Consider the following 20,577-nt stretch of genomic DNA (forward strand, 5'->3'; position numbering starts at 1 on the left):
CGGACCTTCTTGCTGTGAGGCGACAGCGTTAACCACTACACCACCGTGCCGCCCCAGCACTGAACTATTATCACATAATTTGATAAGTTTGTTCACTCATGGTTTCTTGTTCAAAAGAACTGGCCATTGGAGGCACTATTTGTGAAGAGCGCTTGGACCCCGTAGATCGCTGCTTGCAAATACAAATTTAGAACCACAATCTCATTCTCATCTCATTATCTCTAGCCGCTTTATCCTTCTACAGGGTCGCAGGCAAGCTGGAGCCTATCCCAGCTGACTACGGGCGAAAGGCGGGGTACACCCTGGACAAGTCGCCAGGTCATCACAGGGCTAACACATAGACACAGACAACCATTCACACTCACATTCACACCTACGGTCAATTTAGAGTCACCAGTTAACCTAACCTGCATGTCTTTGGACTGTGGGGGAAACCGGAGCACCCGGAGGAAACCCACGCGGACACGGGGAGAACATGCAAACTCCACACAGAAAGGCCCTCGCCGGCCCCGGGGCTCGAACCCAGGACCTTCTTGCTGTGAGGCGACAGCGCTAACCACTACACCACCGTGCCGCCAGAACCACAATCATGTTAAATATTTTATTTTGTTTGTACAACGAATGAAAAAAACCCTTTGTGTAAACATAGTTTAAACATCCATTCCATTTCAATTTTAAACCTTATAATAAGATTGTTTTCTTCTTAGCAATTCTAAACTTTTCCTTCTATCATATCAAGCAACCTTGATTTTGAGAAAATTACAGTGTGAATACAAATTGATTGTCTTGATTGCTAATTATTCGAGCTGAAAAATAAGCAAATAACCATCAGTTATACACTCACTGGCCACTTTAAAAGGAACTTTTTCTTGATTCTAAGATTCCTGTTTTTGGCTGGCAGGAGTGGAACCCGATGTGGTCTTCTGTTCTGCTGTTGCATGCTGAGATGCTTTTCTGCTCACCATGGTTGTAAAGAGTTACTATGAGTTACTATATCCTTCCCAGCAAAGAAACTCGAACCAATTTGGCCATTTTTCTCTGACCTCTCTTATCAACAAGGCGTTTGTTTCCATCCACAGAACTGTCACTCATTCACTCACTCAGTGTTTTTTGTTTTTCGCACCATTCTGTGTAAACTTTAAAGACTGTTGCATGTGAAAATCCCAGTAGATCAGCAGTTTCTGAAATACTCAAACCTTCATGCTCCATCTGGCTTAAACCAACACCCATGCCACAGTGAAAGAAAGTCACACTTTGAGATCACAATTCTGATGTTTGAAGTGAACATATGGGTGTACTGAATAAAGTAGCCAGTGAGTGTATAACCAAAGCAGCAGTCACTATTGCATGGCACAGTCTCCAAGTCCACTGACGTTAAGGACTCTTGTATATGAGGTTCTCCGCCCTTGTTAGTGCAGCATTGAGAGGACCTGAGTGAAGGCATGCAAGCTCTGAATTCTCTCTCATGGCTCCAAAATACGCTCCAAGTCTTCGAGCCCAGCTTCCACCTGTGGCTCTTCTTCTGCAAATCGCTTTTATTGTCATCTTTGCTTTTTGTGTAGAAATAAAGGACTATGAGAAGGAAAAGAAAGAAATATTCATGTATTCATATGCAAGTAAGTGGATTCTGGATTAAATTACTGTGTACAGAGCGTGTGCATTAAGACTGTGTTTGTTGAAAAAAAATTAAACAGACAAATACAGCTGTAATATGTTATGTCAGCTATTCAACACTTATTCTATGGTCTTTTCGCTTTCTTTATTGAATTAGTTTACTCAGACTTGCCTTCGCTGTGCTCCTTTGTCATGTTAAATATATCCGAGGTGTGCTGGTATCATCTTAGAATTTGATATATATATATATATATATATATATATATATATATATATATATATATATATATATATATACACAAAATAAAGCAGTTTACACTTATGTCCACACATTCAGTGTAAAAGTGTGTAAGATTGCCATGCTGTTGGGGTGGGGATGGTACACACCACTGGGTTTGGGTGATAAGAGGAATCCAAAAAGCAATAACACCTCCACCCCTTAAAACACGACATGAGGTGTCAGTTGAGTTTGTAAGCATTGATTAAAACAGCAGTATTTGCACAAATGTATTGAACGCTGCTAAGGAAACGTTACTGTCACTAAATATTTGGCATTTTACATTATTTTCAAGCAGTGTAATCTTATTATGTTAGGATTACTCTTGTACTGTTTCTGATCTAGTTGGGTTATTGGCTTGATTTCGGTTGCTGTGTCGAATTATATTATACAATTTCACTGAAAATATATTTGTCTTATGACCAAAACTGAGCTGAACACAAAGAGATTTGTTCCGTTCATTAAAAAGAACAAAAGTGGAGAAGGGAAGCATTTATGTGATATTTTGAGATGTAGACAAACAGCGCAGTAACATAAGATCACCATGAGATCATACAGTGGTGCGTGAAAGTTTGTGAGCCCTTTAGAATTTTCTGTATTTCTGCATAAATAGGACCAAAAACATCATCAGATTTTCACACAAGTCCTAAAAGTAGATACAGAGAACCCAGTTAAACAAATGAGACAAAATATTATACTTGGTCATTTATTTATTGAGGAAATTGATCCAATATTACATATCTGTGAGTGGCAAAAGTATGTGAACCTCTAGGATTAGCAGTTAATTTGAAGGTGAAATTAGAGTCAGGTGTTTTCAATCAATGGGATGACAATCAGGTGTGAGTGGGCACCCTGTTTTATTTAAAGAACAGGGATCTATCAAAGTCTGATCTTCACAACACATGTTTGTGGAAGTGTATCATGGCACGAACAAAGGAGATTTCTGAGGACCTCAGAAAAAAGCGTTGTTGATGCTCATCAGGCTGGAAAAGGTTACAAAACCATCTCTAAAGAGTTTGGACTCCACCAATCCACAGTCAGGCCAAGTTTACATTAGACCGTATCTGTCTCGTTTTCTTCACGGATGCACTGTCCGTTTACATTAAAACGCCTGGAAACGCCGGGAAACGGGAATCCGCCAGGGTCCACGTATTCAATCCAGATCGTGTCTGGTCCGGTGCTGTGTAAACATTGAGAATACGTGGATACGCTGTGCTGAGCTCTAGCTGGCGTCGTCATTGGACAACGTCACTGTGACATCCACCTTCCTGATTCGCTGGCGTTGGTCATGTGACGCGACTGCTGAAAAATGGCGCGGACTTCCGCCTTGTATCACCTTTCATTAAAGAGTATAAAAGTATGAAAATACTGCAAATACTGATGCAAATACTGACCATTGTGTAGTTATGATTGTCTTTAGGCTTGCCATCCTTCCACTTGCAAGTGATAAGTGACGCGCATGCCTGATATGCACTGGGATCACACACACAGCGGCTCAGTCCCGAATCACTGCTCGTGCGCTTCACTTGCGCGCTCTGTGAGCTGCGCAGGGCCGGAGTGCGCACCCTCCAGAGGGCACTCGCTGTTCAGGGCGGAGTGATTTGGAGCGCAGGATGCCTGCGGAGCCGAGCGTATCCGTGTATTGGCGTTGCTCTGTGCACGCGAATCGTGTATTGGCGTTGCTGTGTGCACGCTAATCGTTTTAAAAACGTTAATCTGATGAGCCGCTGATACGGTCTAATGTAAACCCCACCTCAGATAGATTGTGTACAAATGGAGGAAATTCAAGACCATTATTACCCTCCCCAGGAGTGGTCGACCAACAAAGATCACTCCAAGAGCAAGGCGTATAATAGTCGGCGAGGTCACAAAGGACCCCAGGGTAACTTCTAAGCAACTGAAGGCCTCTATCACATTGGCTAATGTTAATGTTCATGAGTCCACCATCAGGAGAACATTGAACAACAATGGTGTGCATGGCAGGGTTGCAAGGAGAAAGCCACTGCTCTCCAAAAAGAACATTGCTCCTCATCTGCAGTTTGCTAAAGATCACATGGACAAGGCAGAAGGCTATTGGAAAAAGGTTTTGTGGACAGATGAGACCAAAATAGAACTTTTTGGTTTAATTGAGAAGCGTTATGTTTGGAGAAAGGAAAACACTGCATTCCAGCATAAGAACCTTATCCCATCTGTGAAACATGGTGGTGGTAGTATCATGGTTTGGGCCTGTTTTGCTGCATCCGGGCCAGGACGGCTTGCCATCATTAATGGAACAATGAATATTGAATTATACCAGCGAATTCTAAAGGAAAATGTCAGGACATCTGTCCATGAACTGAATTTCAAGAGAAGGTGGGTCATGCAGCAAGACAACGACCCTAAGCACACAAGTCATTCTACCAAAGAATGGTTAAAGAAGAATAAAGTTCATGTTTTGGAATGGCCAAGTCAAAGTCCTGACCTTAATCCAATCGAAATGTTGTGGAAGGACCTGAAGCGAGCAGTTCATGTGAGGAAACCCACCAACATCCCAGAGTTGAAGCTGTTCTGTACGGAGGAATGGGCTAAAATTCCTCCAAGCCGGTGTGCAGGACTGGTCAACAGTTACCGGAAACGTTTAGTTGCAGTTATTGCTGCACAAGGGGGTCACACCAGATACTGAAAGCAAAGGCTCACATACTTTTGCCACTCACAGATATGTAATATTGGATCATTTTCTTCAATAAATAAATGACCAAGTCTAATATTTTTGTCTCATTTGTTTAACAGGGTTCTCTTTATCTACTTTTAGGACTTGTGTGAAAATCTGATGTTGTTTTAGGTCATATTTATGCAGAAATATAGAAAATTCTTAAGGGTTCACAAACTTTCAAGCACCACTGTACATACAGTCGCAATCATTTTTTATTCCTTACATTCCACATTTAATCTGTCATTTAAAATCCTCTTTCATGCAGAGTTCCAGGATATCCATGTGATGGTATTTCTTGGTTTTGGCTTCTTGGGTACGTTCCTGGTGCGCTATGGTTTCAGCAGCTCGGCGTTCAGCCTGCTGGTTGCTGCCATGGCCGTGCAATGGGCCACCATCCTCAATGGCTTTCTGCTGTCTTACAGTTTCAACTGGAATATCCAAATCAATTTAAAAAAGTAATAATGTTGCTACAAACTCTCCTTCATACCAAACCACATCACATTACTCTGTTGTGGATTGTTTTCCTATAACAGAGTGGTAACACTTTCCCAATGTTTTATCCCTTACATGTATCACTTATTGTATTATGTAAATATGGTAGTTTCATTACTGTCACACCACAATCAGCACTTATTCCTCCTTCAGTTTGGTAGACGCTGAGCTGTGCGCAGCTTCGGCTCTCGTGGCTATGGGCGCCATCCATGGAAAAACCAACCCCGCCCAACTTCTAATATTCACTCTGATCGAGGTCACAGGGTTTGTGCTCAACCAGTGGCTCATAAAAACAATATACAAGGTGAGGCGCTGGACGTTCTGCTGGAAACACTGTCACTTAGGTTAGATTTGTTGAGATGAACAGCCCAATAAATTTCCACACCATGCTTTCTTGATTGTTAATTTATTTTCTGTGAGGTTAAACAATAATATTGTATTGAACGTATGTTTGTTGGGGAAAAATACACGAATCTCTCCATCGCTGACTTGTATCCACTTTTTACAATTTCTCTGAAATCTGCTTAACGGACAAAAAAGAACGAGGAAAAAAACATATTGTACTTTATGTGTTTTTTATGACTTTATCGTGGCGTATTGTTGCCTCACAGCAAGAAGGTTCTGGATTTGAACCTCACGGCCGACTAGGCCTTTCTGTGGAGTTTGCATGTTCTCCTCGTGCTTGAGTGGGTTTTCTCCTGGTGCTCTGGTTTCCTCCTACAGTCCAAAGACATGCAGATTAGGTCAACTGGTGACTCTAGATTTCCAAAATGTGTGAATGTGTGTGTAGATTGGCAACCTGCCCAGGATGAACCCTGCCTTTTGTCTGAAGTCAGCTGGGATTGACTCCAGCTTCCTCCATGACCCTGATATAGCATCCATCGGTGCTATAGATGATGATGATGATGATGATGGATGGATGTTTCTGTTGGAATTGTTGTTGTTCCGTGTAACAATTTTGCAATCATGAACCACATTTCTGTTTCAGTATATGCTGTAGTTTCCTTCTAGAAAAAGAAATCAGCAAGATTGAAATTTGGATACTGGATAGATTCATGACTAGAACATGCACACTCCTGTTCTTTTATCAGATACAGACACATTGGGTGTACAACCTCGCGCTCATCAACATCTTCGGTGCTCTGTTTGGCATGATGACATCGTTCCTGCTTTTCAGGAGCAAGATGCAGCCAAAGCACGAGAAAGAGAAGGTCAACAAGACAACGGGCCTCTTTGCCATGTTTGGTGAGAGCATACAACTCCTAATCTGCTTAAATAATCTTATTCCTGCTTGATTTTTCCTTCCCGGTTTCCACTGAAAGCGATAATTATGTTTCACATCATTTAATTAAAGACGATCTCTGTCTTTTTTTTTCTTCTTCTCTCTCAGGGACTTTGTTCCTGTGGATGTTCTGGCCCAGTTTTAACTCGGTGCTGGAGCAGAACTTCAGTGTACTGTGCAGCACGTATCTGTCTCTGGCTGTCAGCGCCATCACAGCCACGGCCGTATCTGTGCTCTCCAGCTCTAAAGGCAAGATCAACTTGGTGAGTCAATACAAAATCATCTTTGGCTGTGAATCCACCCCTCCATCCTGACAGTGGGGAAATTTTTCTCAACGTAACCTGTTGGTACTCTACTCTTTCTGTGCATTTGCCTGAACTGAGAAAAGAACAGAAGGTCTCAGATCATGGAGAACACTTTTGGTAGATCTTTGGTATAAAATCTGGCCATTTTCCTCTGACCTGGCTGGGGACTGCAGTTGACTTGCTGACTTTAGGACTGCGATTGTCGTGAATGGTTTTGCGCTCGGGTTTCCGTCGGTGGGGGGTTTATAGCATCAACGAAGCTGACTTTATGTTAGGACTGTTAATGTTATAATCATGCTGTCTGTTGTTGCCCAAATGAGGATGGGTTCCCTTTTGAGTCTGGGTCCTCTCGAGGTTTCTTCCTCATGTCGTCTGAGGGAGTTTTTCCTTGCCACCGTCGCCACAGGCTTGCTCATTGGGGATAGATTAGGGATAAAATCAGCTCATGTTTTAAGTCGTTCAAATTCTGTAAAGCTGCTTTGCAACAATATTGTTAAAAGCGCAATACAAATAAACTTGACTTGACCTCTCTCGTCAACAAGGTGTTTGTTTCCACCCACAGATCTGTCACTCACTCACTCGTTTATGTTTTTTGCACCATTCTGTGTAAACTCTAGAGACTGTTGTGTGTGAAAACCCCAGGAGGTCAGCACTTTCTGAAATACTCAAACCTTCGTGCTCCATCTGGCTCAAACCAACACCCATGCCACAGTGAAAGGAAAGTCACACTTCACTGTGAGATCACAATTGTTTTCCATTCTGATGTTTGAACATTGTGAACATTAACTGAAGCTGTTGATTTGTATCTGTATGATTTTGATGCATTGTGCTGCTGTGAAGGGATTGGCTGATTAGAGAACTGCATCAAACAGCAGGGGTATGGGTATTCTTAATAAAGTGGCCGGTGAGTGTAATTCTAAATATAAAGAATTATGTATAATAAAAACAAAACCAAAAAAAATTTATGACAGGGACAAGATGATAATTTATTCTGAAAAGATACGTTTCCTAAAAATTAAAAAGCTAATTTAAAAAAGTACATTTTCAGACAAGATTTAAAAGTCTCCAAAGATGATACATTGCGCAGTTCGACTGGAAGCGCGTTCCAGAGTTTTGCTGCTGCCATACTGAAAGATCAGTCACAAAAGGTGCGTCGCATTACTGTATTCTTTGCAGAAATAATAAGACAGCACCTGAACGCAACAAATACCTCTCGTGCTGACTTACACTAATAAGATCACTAATATAAGTTGGCACCATACAATGCAAAGCCTTAAAAGTGAAAAGTAAAGTTTTAAAATGTATCCTAAACTTAACCGGAAGTCAATGCAGTTCATGAACAGGCATTGTACAGTGTCTTGCAAAAGTATTCATCCCCCTTGTCGTTTGTCCTGTTTTGTCGCATTACAAGCTGGAATTAAAAAGGATTTTTGGAGGGTTAGCACCATTTGATTTACACAACATGCCTACCACTTTAAAGGTGAAAATTGTTGTTTTACTGTGACACAAACAATAATTAAGCTGATAAAACAGAAATCTGGAGTGTGTATACAGTAAGTATTCACCCCCCAAAGTCAATACTTTATAGAACCACCTTTTGCTGCAATTACAGCTGCAAGTCTCTTGGGGTATGTCTCTATTAGCTTAGCACATCTAGCCACTGGGATTTTTGCCCATTCCTCAAGGCAAAACTGCTCCAACTCCTTCAAGTTAGATGGGTTGCGTTGGTGTACAGCAATCTTCAAGTTATTCCACAGATTCTCAATTGGATTGAGGTCTGGGCTTTGATTAGGCCATTCCAAGACATTTAAATAATGTTTCCCTTTAAACCACGCCAGTGTAGCTTTAGCAGTATGTTTAGGGTCATTGTCCTGCTGAAACGTGAACCTTCATCCCAGTCTCAAACTTCTAGCTTACTTGAACAGGATTTCCTCCAGAATTGCCCTGTATTTAGTGCCATCCAGCTTTCCTTCAGTCCTGACCAGCTTTCCTGTCCCTGCAGATGAAAAACATCCCCACAGCATGATGCTGCCACCACCATGCTTCACTGTAGGAATGGTGTTCTCAGGGTGTTGGGTTTGCGCCACACATGGCGTTTCCCACGATGGCCAAAAAGATCAATTTTAATCTCATTTGACCAGAGAATCTTCCATGCATTTGGGGAGTCCGCCACATGCTGTTGGGCAAATTCCAAACATGTTTTCTAAAGCAATGGCTTTTTTCCGGCCACTCTTCCATAAAGCCCCGCTCTGTGGAGTGTACGGCTTAAAGTGGTCCTATGGACAGATACTTCCATCACTGCTGTGGATCTTTGCAGCTCATTCAGTGTTATCTTCGGTGTCTTTGTTGCATCTCTGATTAATGCCCTCCTTGCCCGGTCTGTGAGTTTTGGTGGGCAGGGCCTTCTCTTGTCAGGTTTGTAGTGGTGTCATATTCTTTCCATTTTGCTATAATGGATTTAATGGTGCTCCGTGGGCTTTTCAAAATATTTTATAACCCAACCCTGATCTATACTTCTCCACAACTTTCTCTCTGACCTGTTTGGAGGCTCCTTGGTTTTCAAGTTGCTTGCTTAGTAATGTTGTAGAGTCAGGGTCCTTCCAGAACAGGTTGATTTATACAGACATCATGTGACAGATCATGTGACACTTTGATTGCACACAGGTGGATCTTAATCAAATAACTATGTGACTTATGAAGTGAATTGGTTGGACCAGCTCTGATTTAGGGGTTTCATACGAAAGGGGGTGAATACCTATGCACGCTCCAGATGTCTGATTTTTTTTTATCTTCATGATTGTTTGTCACAATAATAAAAAAAAAATTCACTTTTAAAGTGGTAGGCATGTTGTGTAAATCAAATGGTGCTAACCCTCCAAAAATCCATTTTAATTCCAGCTTGTAATGCGACAAAACAGGACAAACGCCAAGGGGGTGAATACTTTTGCAAGACTCTGTGTGACTGTATTTTCTAGTGGAAGTTAGCAATCTTGCTGCCACATCCTGGACTCTCTGAAGATTTACTATCTCACCATCTGGTAATCCATATCGAAGGCTGTTACGATAATCAATCCTGCTTGTAACAAATGTGTGCGGTATTTGTCGGATCAGTATAAACAAATTAATTATTTTATCACTGCAAATTTGTAATACGATTAGTAAAGGCACTGTTGGGTTTCTGTATGTAGAGTATCGTGACTGTGTTTAGCTGCTGGTGAGCAGGGCGATGGGAAAATGGAGGGCTGTGAGCCTCCTGCTGGGTAAACAGTTCACATATCTCCACAATAACATTGGTACAGCGATAAAACAGACAGCAAAACATTGTATACAACTGCCAAAATACAATTACGACATTTAAACCAAATAGGCGGGGTAAAAAAGAGAACTACTTCTGAAAAACTGCAAATTCTTAAAGTTTTGAGTGTCTGCTTTCATTAACCACTATGATGGAGTGTGACTTTACAAATAAATTCAATGCAGAACACAGACATCTCCAAAACAGGCTGAAAATCCATATAAATATCTCATCTCATTATCTCTAGCCGCTTTATCCTGTTCTACAGGGTCGCAGGCAAGCTGGAGCCTATCCCAGCTGACTACGGGCGAAAGGCGGGGTACACCCTGGACAAGTCGCCAGGTCATCACAGGGCTGACACATAGACACAGACGACCATTCACACTCACATTCACACCTACGGTCAATTTAGAGTCACCAGTTAACCTAACCTGCATGTCTTTGGACTGTGGGGGAAACCGGAGCACCCGGAGGAAACCCACACGGACACGGGGAGAACATGCAAACTCCGCACAGAAAGGCCCTCGTCGGCCACGGGGCTCGAACCTGGACCTTCTTGCTGTGAGGTGACAGCGCTAACCACTACACCACCATGCCGCCCTCCATATAAATATAATATTGAAAATTTATACTATATTGTACTGCATTGTACAGCAATTTGACAGTTATACACTTTCATTGTCAAATATATATTTTATATACAGCGTGATGCAGGATAGTAAACTGCTTAAAATGAGCAAAGGTGACAGAATGAGTGAATCCTACAAAGAAATAGTATGCCATATGGGTTAGCCGATAAAATATTGGTCTAGCTAGCAAGTGTTAGGTCACCAAGCCAAGTTAAAGCAAGACGGCCTTTCGTTTTCATAAAATCGGTGAAATTTAATTCCCTCTGAAATTTGCTCATTGTGATATGTTTATTTCTGTAATATCTTACAAAATATCAGGCCATTCTGTGGCTGGGAAGTTATTTAATTTGAAGGCATTAAAGCAAATAATGTGCGTGAAATCGCTCGCTTCGCGCAGTCAAGCAGACAGAGGAAGTCCATGTGTGCGCACATGCGCAGGTTTACCTTTGAGCGTGCACTGACAGTTGCATCATTCTGTCACTAAACGAAGAACTGATCACACCGAGGTGCTCACTGACCGCTGATATTTATTAGTTTGATATTTCCTGCCTTTCCTTTCCTTCGTATATAACATAACGTCTTTTCTTCTCGCTTTCCGTTATTGTAGTCGCTCTTCCATTTTTCTCTCCTTTTTCAAATTTGTATCCCACAATGCCTTGCGAGAACGGGGAAAGCCCACCACGTCATGCATGATGTAGTATCTTGAATTGGGTCATGGTGAAGCAGGAAGAAATAGCGGAGAATTTCAGACCACATGGCCCTAAATTCATTAATTGTTCTATTGAAAAAAAACTGATTAAATTGGAAGTCTGTGATTCGAATTCAGTAGCTTTTGATCCACTAAAGAAAAATAATTGGGTGTTGGGGAAAATTCTTTTTATGACCTACCCTTGAAAAATCTGAAAGGCAGTTAACTTTTAATAAATGTCTTTGTTTGGCCCCACTTTTTTGTAAAATGGATGATGAATAAATAGTGATGTGATTTGACCTGAAGGTGCATATCCAGAGCTCCATGCTGGCTGGTGGCATTGCTGTTGGTGCCGTCGTGACCTCAACTCCTGCTCCCTGGATCGCCATGACGATTGGTTTCTGTGCTACTCTTTTGTCAACTCTGGGATTTCGATATTTGAAGGTAGAACTCTCAACCACGATAACCGTTCACAAAACTGTCATCCATGAATCTCTTTGGTACTCTGGTTTTTAAAACAGTGTTTGTTTTTTTTGTTACAGTATTTGATACAGTAATACCACCTCAATTCCAAAAAGCTGGGACGCTGTGAACAGTGTGAACAGAAACAAAATGCAATGATTTGCAAGTCACGGGAATCCTATATTTCGCTGAAAATAGTACAAAGACAACATGCTAAATGTTGAAACTGGGAAATGTTATTGTTTTTTTGAAAAATAAATGCTCATTTTGAATTTAGTTCCAGCAAGACGTTCCAGAAAAGTTGGGATGGGGCAACAAAAGACTGGAAGAGTTGTGTAATGTTGAAAAAAAAAAGAATTAGGTTATTTGGCAACAGGTCAGTAACATGATTGGGTATAAAAAGAGCATCCCAGAGAGGCGGAGTCTCTCAGAAGTAAAGATGGGGAGGGGTTCACCGCTCTGTGAAAGACTGCGTGGGCAAACAGTGCAACAATTTATTAAGAATAACGTTCCTCAATGTAAAAAATTTGGGGATCACATCATGTACGGTACGTAATATCATGAAAAGATTCAGAGAATCTGGAGAAATCTCTGTATGCAAGAAACAAGGCTGAAAACTGACATTGGATGCCTGTGATCTTCACCCCCTCAGGTGACACTGCATTAAAAGCAGACACGTGTCTGTAGTGGAAGTCACTGTATGGGCTCAGGAACACTTCAGAAAACCATCGTCTGTGAAAACAGTTCATTACTGCATCCACAAATGCAAGTTAAAACCAGATATAAACAATATCCAGAAACACCGTCACCTTCTCTGGGCCGAGCTCTTTTACGATGGACTGAGGCGAAGTGGAAAACTGTCCCGAGGTCTGACGAATCAAAAGTAGAAATTCTTTTTAGAAATCATGGACACCACGTCCTCCAGGCTAAAGAGGAGAGGGACCATCCGGCTTGTTATCAGTGCACAGTTCAAAAGCCAGTATCTGTGATGGTATGAGGGTGCATTACTGCACATGACATGGGTAGCTTGTACATCTGGGAAGGCATCATTAATGCTGAATGATATATTCACGTTTCAGAGCAACATGCTGCCACCCAGACAGAATCTTTTTCAGGGAAGGCCTTCCTTCTTTCAGCAAGACAATGCCAAACTGCATGGCTCTGTAGTAAGAGTCCAGGTGCTAAACTGGCCTGCCTGCAATCCAGACCGTTCTCCCATTTAAAACATTTGGCGCGTTACGAAGTGCAAAATACAACAAAGGAGACCCGAACTGCTGAGCAACTGAAATTATATAAATCAGGCAAGAATGGGACAACAGTTCTCTTTCAAAACTACAGCAATTGGTCTCCTCAGTTCCCAAACGTTTACAGTGTTGTTAAAAGTAGAGGTGATGTAACAGTGGTAAACGCACCCCTGTCCCAACTTTTTTGAAATGTGTTGCTGACATCAAATTCAAATGAGCATATATTTTTCAAAAAACAATAAAATTTCCCAGTTTCAACATTTGATATGTTGTCTTTGTACTATTTTCAATAAAATATCCCTATATTTTATTGAAATATGATTTCCATGATTTGCAAATCATCACATTGTTTTTATTTACATTTTACATAGTGTCCCAAGTTTTTTGGAATTGGGGTTGGAGATATTTATGACCGTTTTAATCATTTTCCTGTGTTTCGGTATTTGAATAGAATTAACTGCTCTAAATCAATGCCCAGTACCAGTCAAAACTATGGACACACTCATCGTAATGAGTAATTTTGTCCAAACGTTTAACTGGTACTGTAATGATAATTCAGTCCGATAATTACAGTACTCCAAGTATGAAAAATTCAATATTCCATAATGATTCAGTGATATAAGACCATTGTCATCAAATACTGAATTATATTTAAATGCTACAATTTAGTATTTCACTATGGTCACTTCTATAATTCAGTATTTAATGAGAATTCAGTATTATAAAACTTAGTATTCATTTAGAATTCAGTACTATAATTCAGTATTTGGTTTGAATTCATGATTATAATTCAGTATTTGATTAGAATTCACGACTACTTCAGTTCAAAAACTATTTCAATTCTATAAATTAGTACTTGATTGTAATTCAGTATTAAGTCAATATTTGACTAGAATTCGCTACTATAATTCAATACTACAAGTCAGAATAGATTAGAATTGAATGCTATAATTCAGTAGATGATAATTCAGTACTACTAATCAGTATTTGATTATAATTCATTACTATAATTTGGTAAAAAAAAGATTTTAATTCAGTATTTATAAATCAGGATTAACATAAAGTATTTGACTAATTCAGGACTATACGGTAAGTATTTATTAATAATAATATAATAATATTTAAATGTAAGTATTATTTATTGATTCATTGTTTTTTCATGAGAATTCACTACTATAATTCAGCTGACCTTCAGTAGTTTTGGCTTAGCTATGATAATCCTGATTTGTGTGTGATTAATATCTGTTCCTTAGGACCATATGCTATTTGCTTTTAATGTCCACGATACTGTCGGTGTCCTGAGTGTTCATGCAGTGCCGGGAATTCTGGGATGGTTTGCTCAACTCGTCTTGCAACTGATCAATATCAGCCACAGCACAACGTAAAACATTTTAGATTTCCGATAATCATGAAAATCACAAATTAAACAACAAATAACACCTTATTTACTTCGCAGGTAAACTGCTGTTAAAATGTCACTCTATTCATGCCATTTTTTTTATTCTTAGTGCTGTCCAGTTTGCAGTGCATCACATCTGTATTTTGCTCATCACAGTCTCTGTGAGTATGGTGTTGGGTCTTTTCACAGGTCAGTTTTTATTCACATTCATGTTTTAGTATTAGAACGTGTCCATGTTGTCATATTAATAAAATCACTAACATTTTCACCTGTAGATTTGGGTTTAGTTGTGAATTCTAAGAGAATTTTATTCATCTCTTTGATTAACTTGATTAAGCGAGTACTAAGTACAGTACAACGTTTATACTGCATGTACTTTAGAGAAAAAAAAGATCAAAATCAAAACTGTTGAGGCTTGAGTCGAATAATAGGGTAAACTTAATTTTTTTTAAAAGTATCAGAACTGATCACTGTTTTAACAAAACAATTTTGTACTTTGATTAGTTTTATTTGACCTTATTGGAAACCCATGTTTCCTGTGGACACCTGCATGCAAAACCTGAACAACGTACATGAGCTAGATCAGACATACGTCATACAGATAGGTGCAGTTCAGTGTCAGTCGATGGGGTGATTCCCCAATATTCAATATACATTTACTCTTCAACTATACTCAACAAAAATAAAAACTTTACACTCGTTTCAAAGTCAATAATTTGAACATTTTGGAAAATAGGTTTGAAATAACGATTGTATTCAATTATCTTGTCATTAAAGATGCTATAGCATACAGATCATGTTTGTCATGGAATCGGTTCCACCGGAAATGCGACGACAATGTCCATGATCAAAAACTGTGAGTCACAACTTAATGAAATCATGTCAATATCGGGTGTGTCCTCCATGGGCGTTCACAACTGCGATACAACGTCTCCTCATGGATTGGATGATGCGTCTGAACACAGCTTGGGGAATGTGCCGCCATATTTGTACCAACATGGCACCAAGCTCCTGCAAGTTCTGTGGAGGGTTCCTTACGGTCGGCTGTGGTGCCAGTTTGATGGAGACGTGTCTGGAGATTATGGATGGTCTGTCGACTGCATCCCATAACCCTTGCAACGTCAGTGACGGATGTTCCCGTATTCAGCATGCCAATGGCACGTTCACGCTGAATGTTTGACAGTCGTGGCATTGCAAATTAACGAATAATTAACCATAAAACCTTGTTTTTCTGAGATGACACTCTACTCTGCTACCGTGAGATCAATTGCACGTGTATCAATAGGTCACATCACTTGTGTCACGTGGAAACGTGATTTTAGCGTGCAGTGCTCTCGCACGTGCTACGTAGGCCCGACCAGTAGAATGAACGTGTGACATAATGCCCTTGACAATGCATTTAACCATAATCACAACAAGAACTCTTTCAAGAAAAGTTTCTAAACACTATTTGAAAAATAATGAGTGTCAAGTTTTTATTTTTGCTGAGTATATGTTATAACCTGATGTTCTCTCAAAGCAGTGTGTCAGTTCTGTGTGTTTGGGTCCAATACGTGCTTCCTCTGACATGTAGAAAGTATAACTCATATCCAAAATGTATATTTAATCGTTTCAATACAAGAATTCAGTATTTTATTATAATTCAGTATTACATGACATTTCAGTATTATAACTGAGTTTATTATTCAGTACCATAATTGAGCATTTCGTTATAATTCAGTGTTATATTCTGGTATTTGATTATAATTCAGGTTTAGATAATTCAGTATTATAATTCCGTGTTTATTATTTAGTACCATAATTCAGTCTTATATTTTGGTATTCAATTATAATTCAGTTCTATAATTCAATATTCAATTATGATCCACTACTCTCAGTATTTCATTAGAATTCATGACCACATTTCAGTATTCAATTAGAATTCACAACTATAATTTAGTATATTATATTTTAGATTCACCTTGACCAAACATTTTTGTTTACCATGAACAAGCTTCTGGCAGAATTCTGGTTGGATATTTCACGACTCTTCATGGTAGAATTAGCAGAGTTCATTTTTTTTTCTTGGCATGGACTCGACTTATAAGCACGGTCCATATATTTTCAATAGAGTTGAAGTCAGGACTTGTTTTAAGCTTAATGTTAGCCTGATTTATCCTCCACAACCAGCTCTGATGCATGTTTGGGTTCATTGTCCTGTTGTAACTCCCAAGTCGTGTTCAAGTTTCTGATGGTTTATGCTGAAGAATTCTGAGGTGGTCCTCCTCCTTCATTATTCCATCCACTTTGTGCAATGAACCAGTTCCACTGGCAGCAAAACAGCCCCAGAGCATGATGATCCTACCACCACCACCAGCTGGTACAGTGTCCCTCTGTACATGGTGGTCATTGTGGCCAAACAACTCAGTCTTTGTCTCATCTGACTATACAGCTATCCTCCAGAAGGCTTTTATCTTTGTCCGTGTGGTCAGCTTCAAACTAAAGGTGTCAATTTTGGAGCAGGGGGCTATTTCTTGGATAGCAGCCTCTTAGTCCATGGTGATCTGAACTGTAGACAGTGATCCATCAGCTTCCAGTTCATGACAGGGCTGTGCCATGGTAGTTCCCAGATAGTTCCTGATAAAACCAAACCAATTTCCTTTCAGCTGAGGGTGACAGTTTGGATTTTCTTGAAGCAAAGTGACCACACCTCACAATAACTTGGATACAATTGTTTGAATTGATCTTGGAATTTGCAGTTGTTTAGAAATGGCTCCAAGAGACATTCTGGAGTTGTGTATATCTACGATCCTCTTTCTCAGATCTGCACTGAGCTCCTTGGACTTTCACATTTTACTGTGTGTTGGTCAATACAATGAGTGCTGTAAACAAACCCTTTTTATGAAGGCACAGAGAAGCTACCAGCTGTAGTCAATCACTAACAGGAAGTTAAGAGACCTCGGCCTTGGCAAGATAACAGACATTTTGGAAGTTTCAGCACCTCTGAATTAATAATCTAAGTGAGCGTATGTATAATTTTGACCCTGTGTTGATTTCAGAAAACCCAAAGAAAATTAAAAATTGTGCACCAAATTCTAGTGTTTTTTTTTATTAAAGATGTATGCTGTACAATCATTCTGCCACAGAAAAGTTCAAAGAAATTACTGAAAGCCCAAATATTGCCATGACATTCATATCCAAGATGACGTTCATATCACTGTATGTAAACTTCTGGCCACGACTGTATATTAGAGTTCATTACTAGCACTTGGTATTTCTTGATTAGGTTTCACTATTTCGAATTATTTCATTTGAATTCACAACTACTTTTCAGTATTGCGTTAGAATTCACTATTATAATTGAGTATTTGGTTTGAATTCAGTACTATGAGTCAATATTTTATTAGACCACCACTAGTACTCAGTATTTTTTGACTAGGTTTCACTATTAATTCATTATTTCATTAGAATTCACGACTATAATTGAGTATTTGATTGGAATTCAGTATTTGATGCACTTACCTTCAGTAGTTTTAGTTGAGCTCGAACCTACCGACCTGATGAATGACTCAGTAGTTCATCCTCTGTGGATCACGACTGTCAGACTGTCACTTGTAAAAGCGGTTCTTATTTTTAGCACTATTTCTGATATGAAAGTTCTGTTTAGCCTTCGACATGCTCCGCACCAACGTCATACAGAATTATACACAGAAAATTCTCCAGATTTTCTTTTTTACTCCAATTTACAGGACTGCTTTTGAAATGGAACATCTGGAAACCTCAGCAGGACAGGAAGTGCTATGATGACCAGGCCTTCTGGGAGGTGCGTGGGGCTTTTGGAATAAAATTACTTTTTTTTTTTTCGTTTGGGAAAATATTAAATGGCTTCCTATTCCCTGTCCTTGTGCCTGGCATCGATAATATAACACACTCTAGCAGACAGTGTCGAAATATATTTGAGATTCAACCCCAGAAAATGCACTTGTGCGGGTGTGTTTTTGATGAGAAATGACAATACGCACGTCCTGTTTTATTCCAGATTAGCTCCTATCTTTTAAACATCCTCTTTAAAGTTTAATGTAAATAAATATGATTTCTACAAATCAACATTTACTGCTTTTTTTTTTTGTCTGTTTGCAGTTCCCACACCTGGTGGTGCACAAGTGAGACAAATGTCAAAGACCCCAAAAGGAAAAACTGGAAGAACATAAGGACTTGTGTCTGCGTTTTCTTGTTTGTGTGTGCACACTAGTTTGAAGTAAACCTGCTCAGTCGGATGAAAATGCATGCAGCTAATCTGCCGAATCTGCAGGTAACACTGCTGAAACTGTATGGTGATGAAGGTCACTGTTCTTATCACGTTATTTTCAAAATGCTTTATGATGTTACTTCATACACTACCGTTCAAAAGTTTGGGGCCACCCAGACAATTTTGTGTTTTCCATGAAAAGTCACACTTTTATTTACCACCATAAGTTGTAAAATGAATAGAAAATATAGTCAAGACATTTTTCTGGCCATTTTGAGCATTTAATCGACCCCACAAATGTGATGCTCCAGAAACTCAATCTGCTCAAAGGAAGGTCAGTTTTATAGCTTCTCTAAAGAGCTAAACTGTTTTCAGCTGTGCTAACATGATTGTACAAGGGTTTTCTAATCATCCATTAGCCTTCTGAGGCAATCAGCAAACACATTGTACCATTAGAACACTGGAGTGATAGTTGCTGGAAATGGGCCTCTATACACCTATGGAGATATTGCACCAAAAACCAGACATTTGCAGCTAGAATAGTCACTTACCACATTAGCAATGTATAGAGTGGATTTCTGATTAGTTTAAAGTGATCTTCATTGAAAAGAACAGTGCTTTTCTTTCAAAAATAAGGACATTTCAAAGTGACCCCAAACTTTTGAACGGTAGTGTACAGTGGTGCTTGAAAGTTTGTGAACCCTTTAGAATTTTCTATATTCCTGCATAAATATGACCTAAAACGTCATCAGATTTTCACACAAGTCCTAAAAGTAGATAAAGAGAACCCAGTTAAACAAATGAGACAAAAATTATTATACTTGGTCATTTATTTATTTAGGAAAATGATCCAATATTACATATCTATGAGTGGCAAAAGTATGTGAACCTTTGCTTTCAGTATCTGGTGTGACCCCCTTGTGCAGCAATAACTGCAACTAAACGTTTGCAGTAACTGTTGATCAGTCCTGTACACCGGCTTGGAGGAATTTTAGCCCATTCCTCTGTACAGAACAGCTTCAACTCTGGGATGTTGGTGGGTTTCCTCACATGAACTGCTCGCTTTAGGTCCTTCCACAACATTTCGATTGGATTAAGGTCAGGACTTTGACTTGGCCATTCCAAAATATTAACTTTATTCTTCTTTAACCATTCTTTGGTAGAATGACTTGTATGCTTAGGGTCGTTGTCTTGCTGCATGACCCACCTTCTCTTGAGATTCAGTTCACGGACAGATGTCCTGACGTTTTCCTTTAGAATTCGCTGGTATAATTCAGAATTCATTGTTCCATCAATGATGGCAAGCCATCCTGGCCCAGATGCAGCAAAACAGGCCCAAACCATGATACTACCACCACCATGTTTCACAGATGGGATAAGGTTCTTATGCTGAAATGCAGTGATTTCCTTTCTCCAAACATAACGCTTCTCATTTAAACCAAAAAGTTCTATTTTGGTCTCATCCATCCACAAAACATTTTTCCAGTAGCCTTCTGGCTTGTCCACATGATCTTTAGCAAACTGCAGACGAGCAGCAATGTTCTTTTTGGAGAGCAGTGGCTTTCTCCTTGCAACCCTGCCATGCACACCATTGTTGTTCAGTGTTCTCCTGATGGTGGACTCATGAACATTAACATTAGCCGATGTGAGAGAGGCCTTCAGTTGCTTAGAAGTTACCCTGGGGTCCTTTGTGACCTCGCCGACTATTACACGCCTTGCTCTTGGAGTGATCTTTGTTGGTCGACCACTCCTGGGGAGTGTAACAATGGTCTTGAATTTCCTCCATTTGTACACAATCTGTCTGACTGTGGATTGGTGGAGTCCAAACTCTTTAGAGATGGTTTTGTAACCTTTTCCAGCCTGATGAGCATCAACAACTCTTTTTTCTGAGGTCCTCAGAAATCTCCTTTGTTCGTGCCATGATACACTTCCACAAACGTGTGTTGTGAAGATCAGACTTTGATAGATCC

General features: G+C 39.8%; 1 protein-coding gene across 2 annotated transcripts; it reads left to right on the forward strand.

Moving 5' to 3' along the window:
* The first annotated feature begins 1,373 nt into the window (after positions 1-1,373).
* Positions 1,374-19,329, forward strand: rhd (Rh blood group, D antigen). Of its 2 annotated transcripts, XM_060925272.1 has the most exons (10): positions 1,374-1,616; positions 4,849-5,038; positions 5,229-5,379; positions 6,167-6,320; positions 6,466-6,620; positions 11,581-11,718; positions 14,234-14,361; positions 14,489-14,568; positions 18,108-18,181; positions 18,499-19,329. In XM_060925272.1, the coding sequence occupies exons 1-10, from the start codon at positions 1,466-1,468 to the stop codon at positions 18,523-18,525; spliced, it is 1,248 nt and encodes a 415-aa protein (XP_060781255.1). In that variant the 5' UTR covers positions 1,374-1,465; the 3' UTR covers positions 18,526-19,329. The 2 variants fall into 2 exon arrangements, with proteins under 2 accessions (XP_060781255.1, XP_060781256.1); XM_060925273.1 differs by lacking the exons at positions 14,489-14,568; positions 18,108-18,181; positions 18,499-19,329 and adding an exon at positions 7,280-7,397 and having other exon boundaries at positions 14,234-14,345.
* Positions 19,330-20,577: the final 1,248 nt, after the last annotated feature.

This window comes from Neoarius graeffei, chromosome 7, assembly GCF_027579695.1.
Source record: "Neoarius graeffei isolate fNeoGra1 chromosome 7, fNeoGra1.pri, whole genome shotgun sequence".
Classification (NCBI taxonomy): domain Eukaryota; kingdom Metazoa; phylum Chordata; class Actinopteri; order Siluriformes; family Ariidae; genus Neoarius; species Neoarius graeffei.

Excerpts from the sequence above, each read along its gene's own strand:
- rhd (XM_060925272.1), top strand. The coding sequence starts at position 1,466 with ATGGCTCCAAAATACGCTCCAAGTCTTCGAGCCCAGCTTCCACCTGTG. Across the intron at positions 1,617-4,848 it reads ATTCATGTATTCATATGCAA|AGTTCCAGGATATCCATGTG; the intron begins GTAAGTGGATTC and ends TCTTTCATGCAG. Across the intron at positions 14,569-18,107 it reads GGTGTTGGGTCTTTTCACAG|GACTGCTTTTGAAATGGAAC; the intron begins GTCAGTTTTTAT and ends TCCAATTTACAG.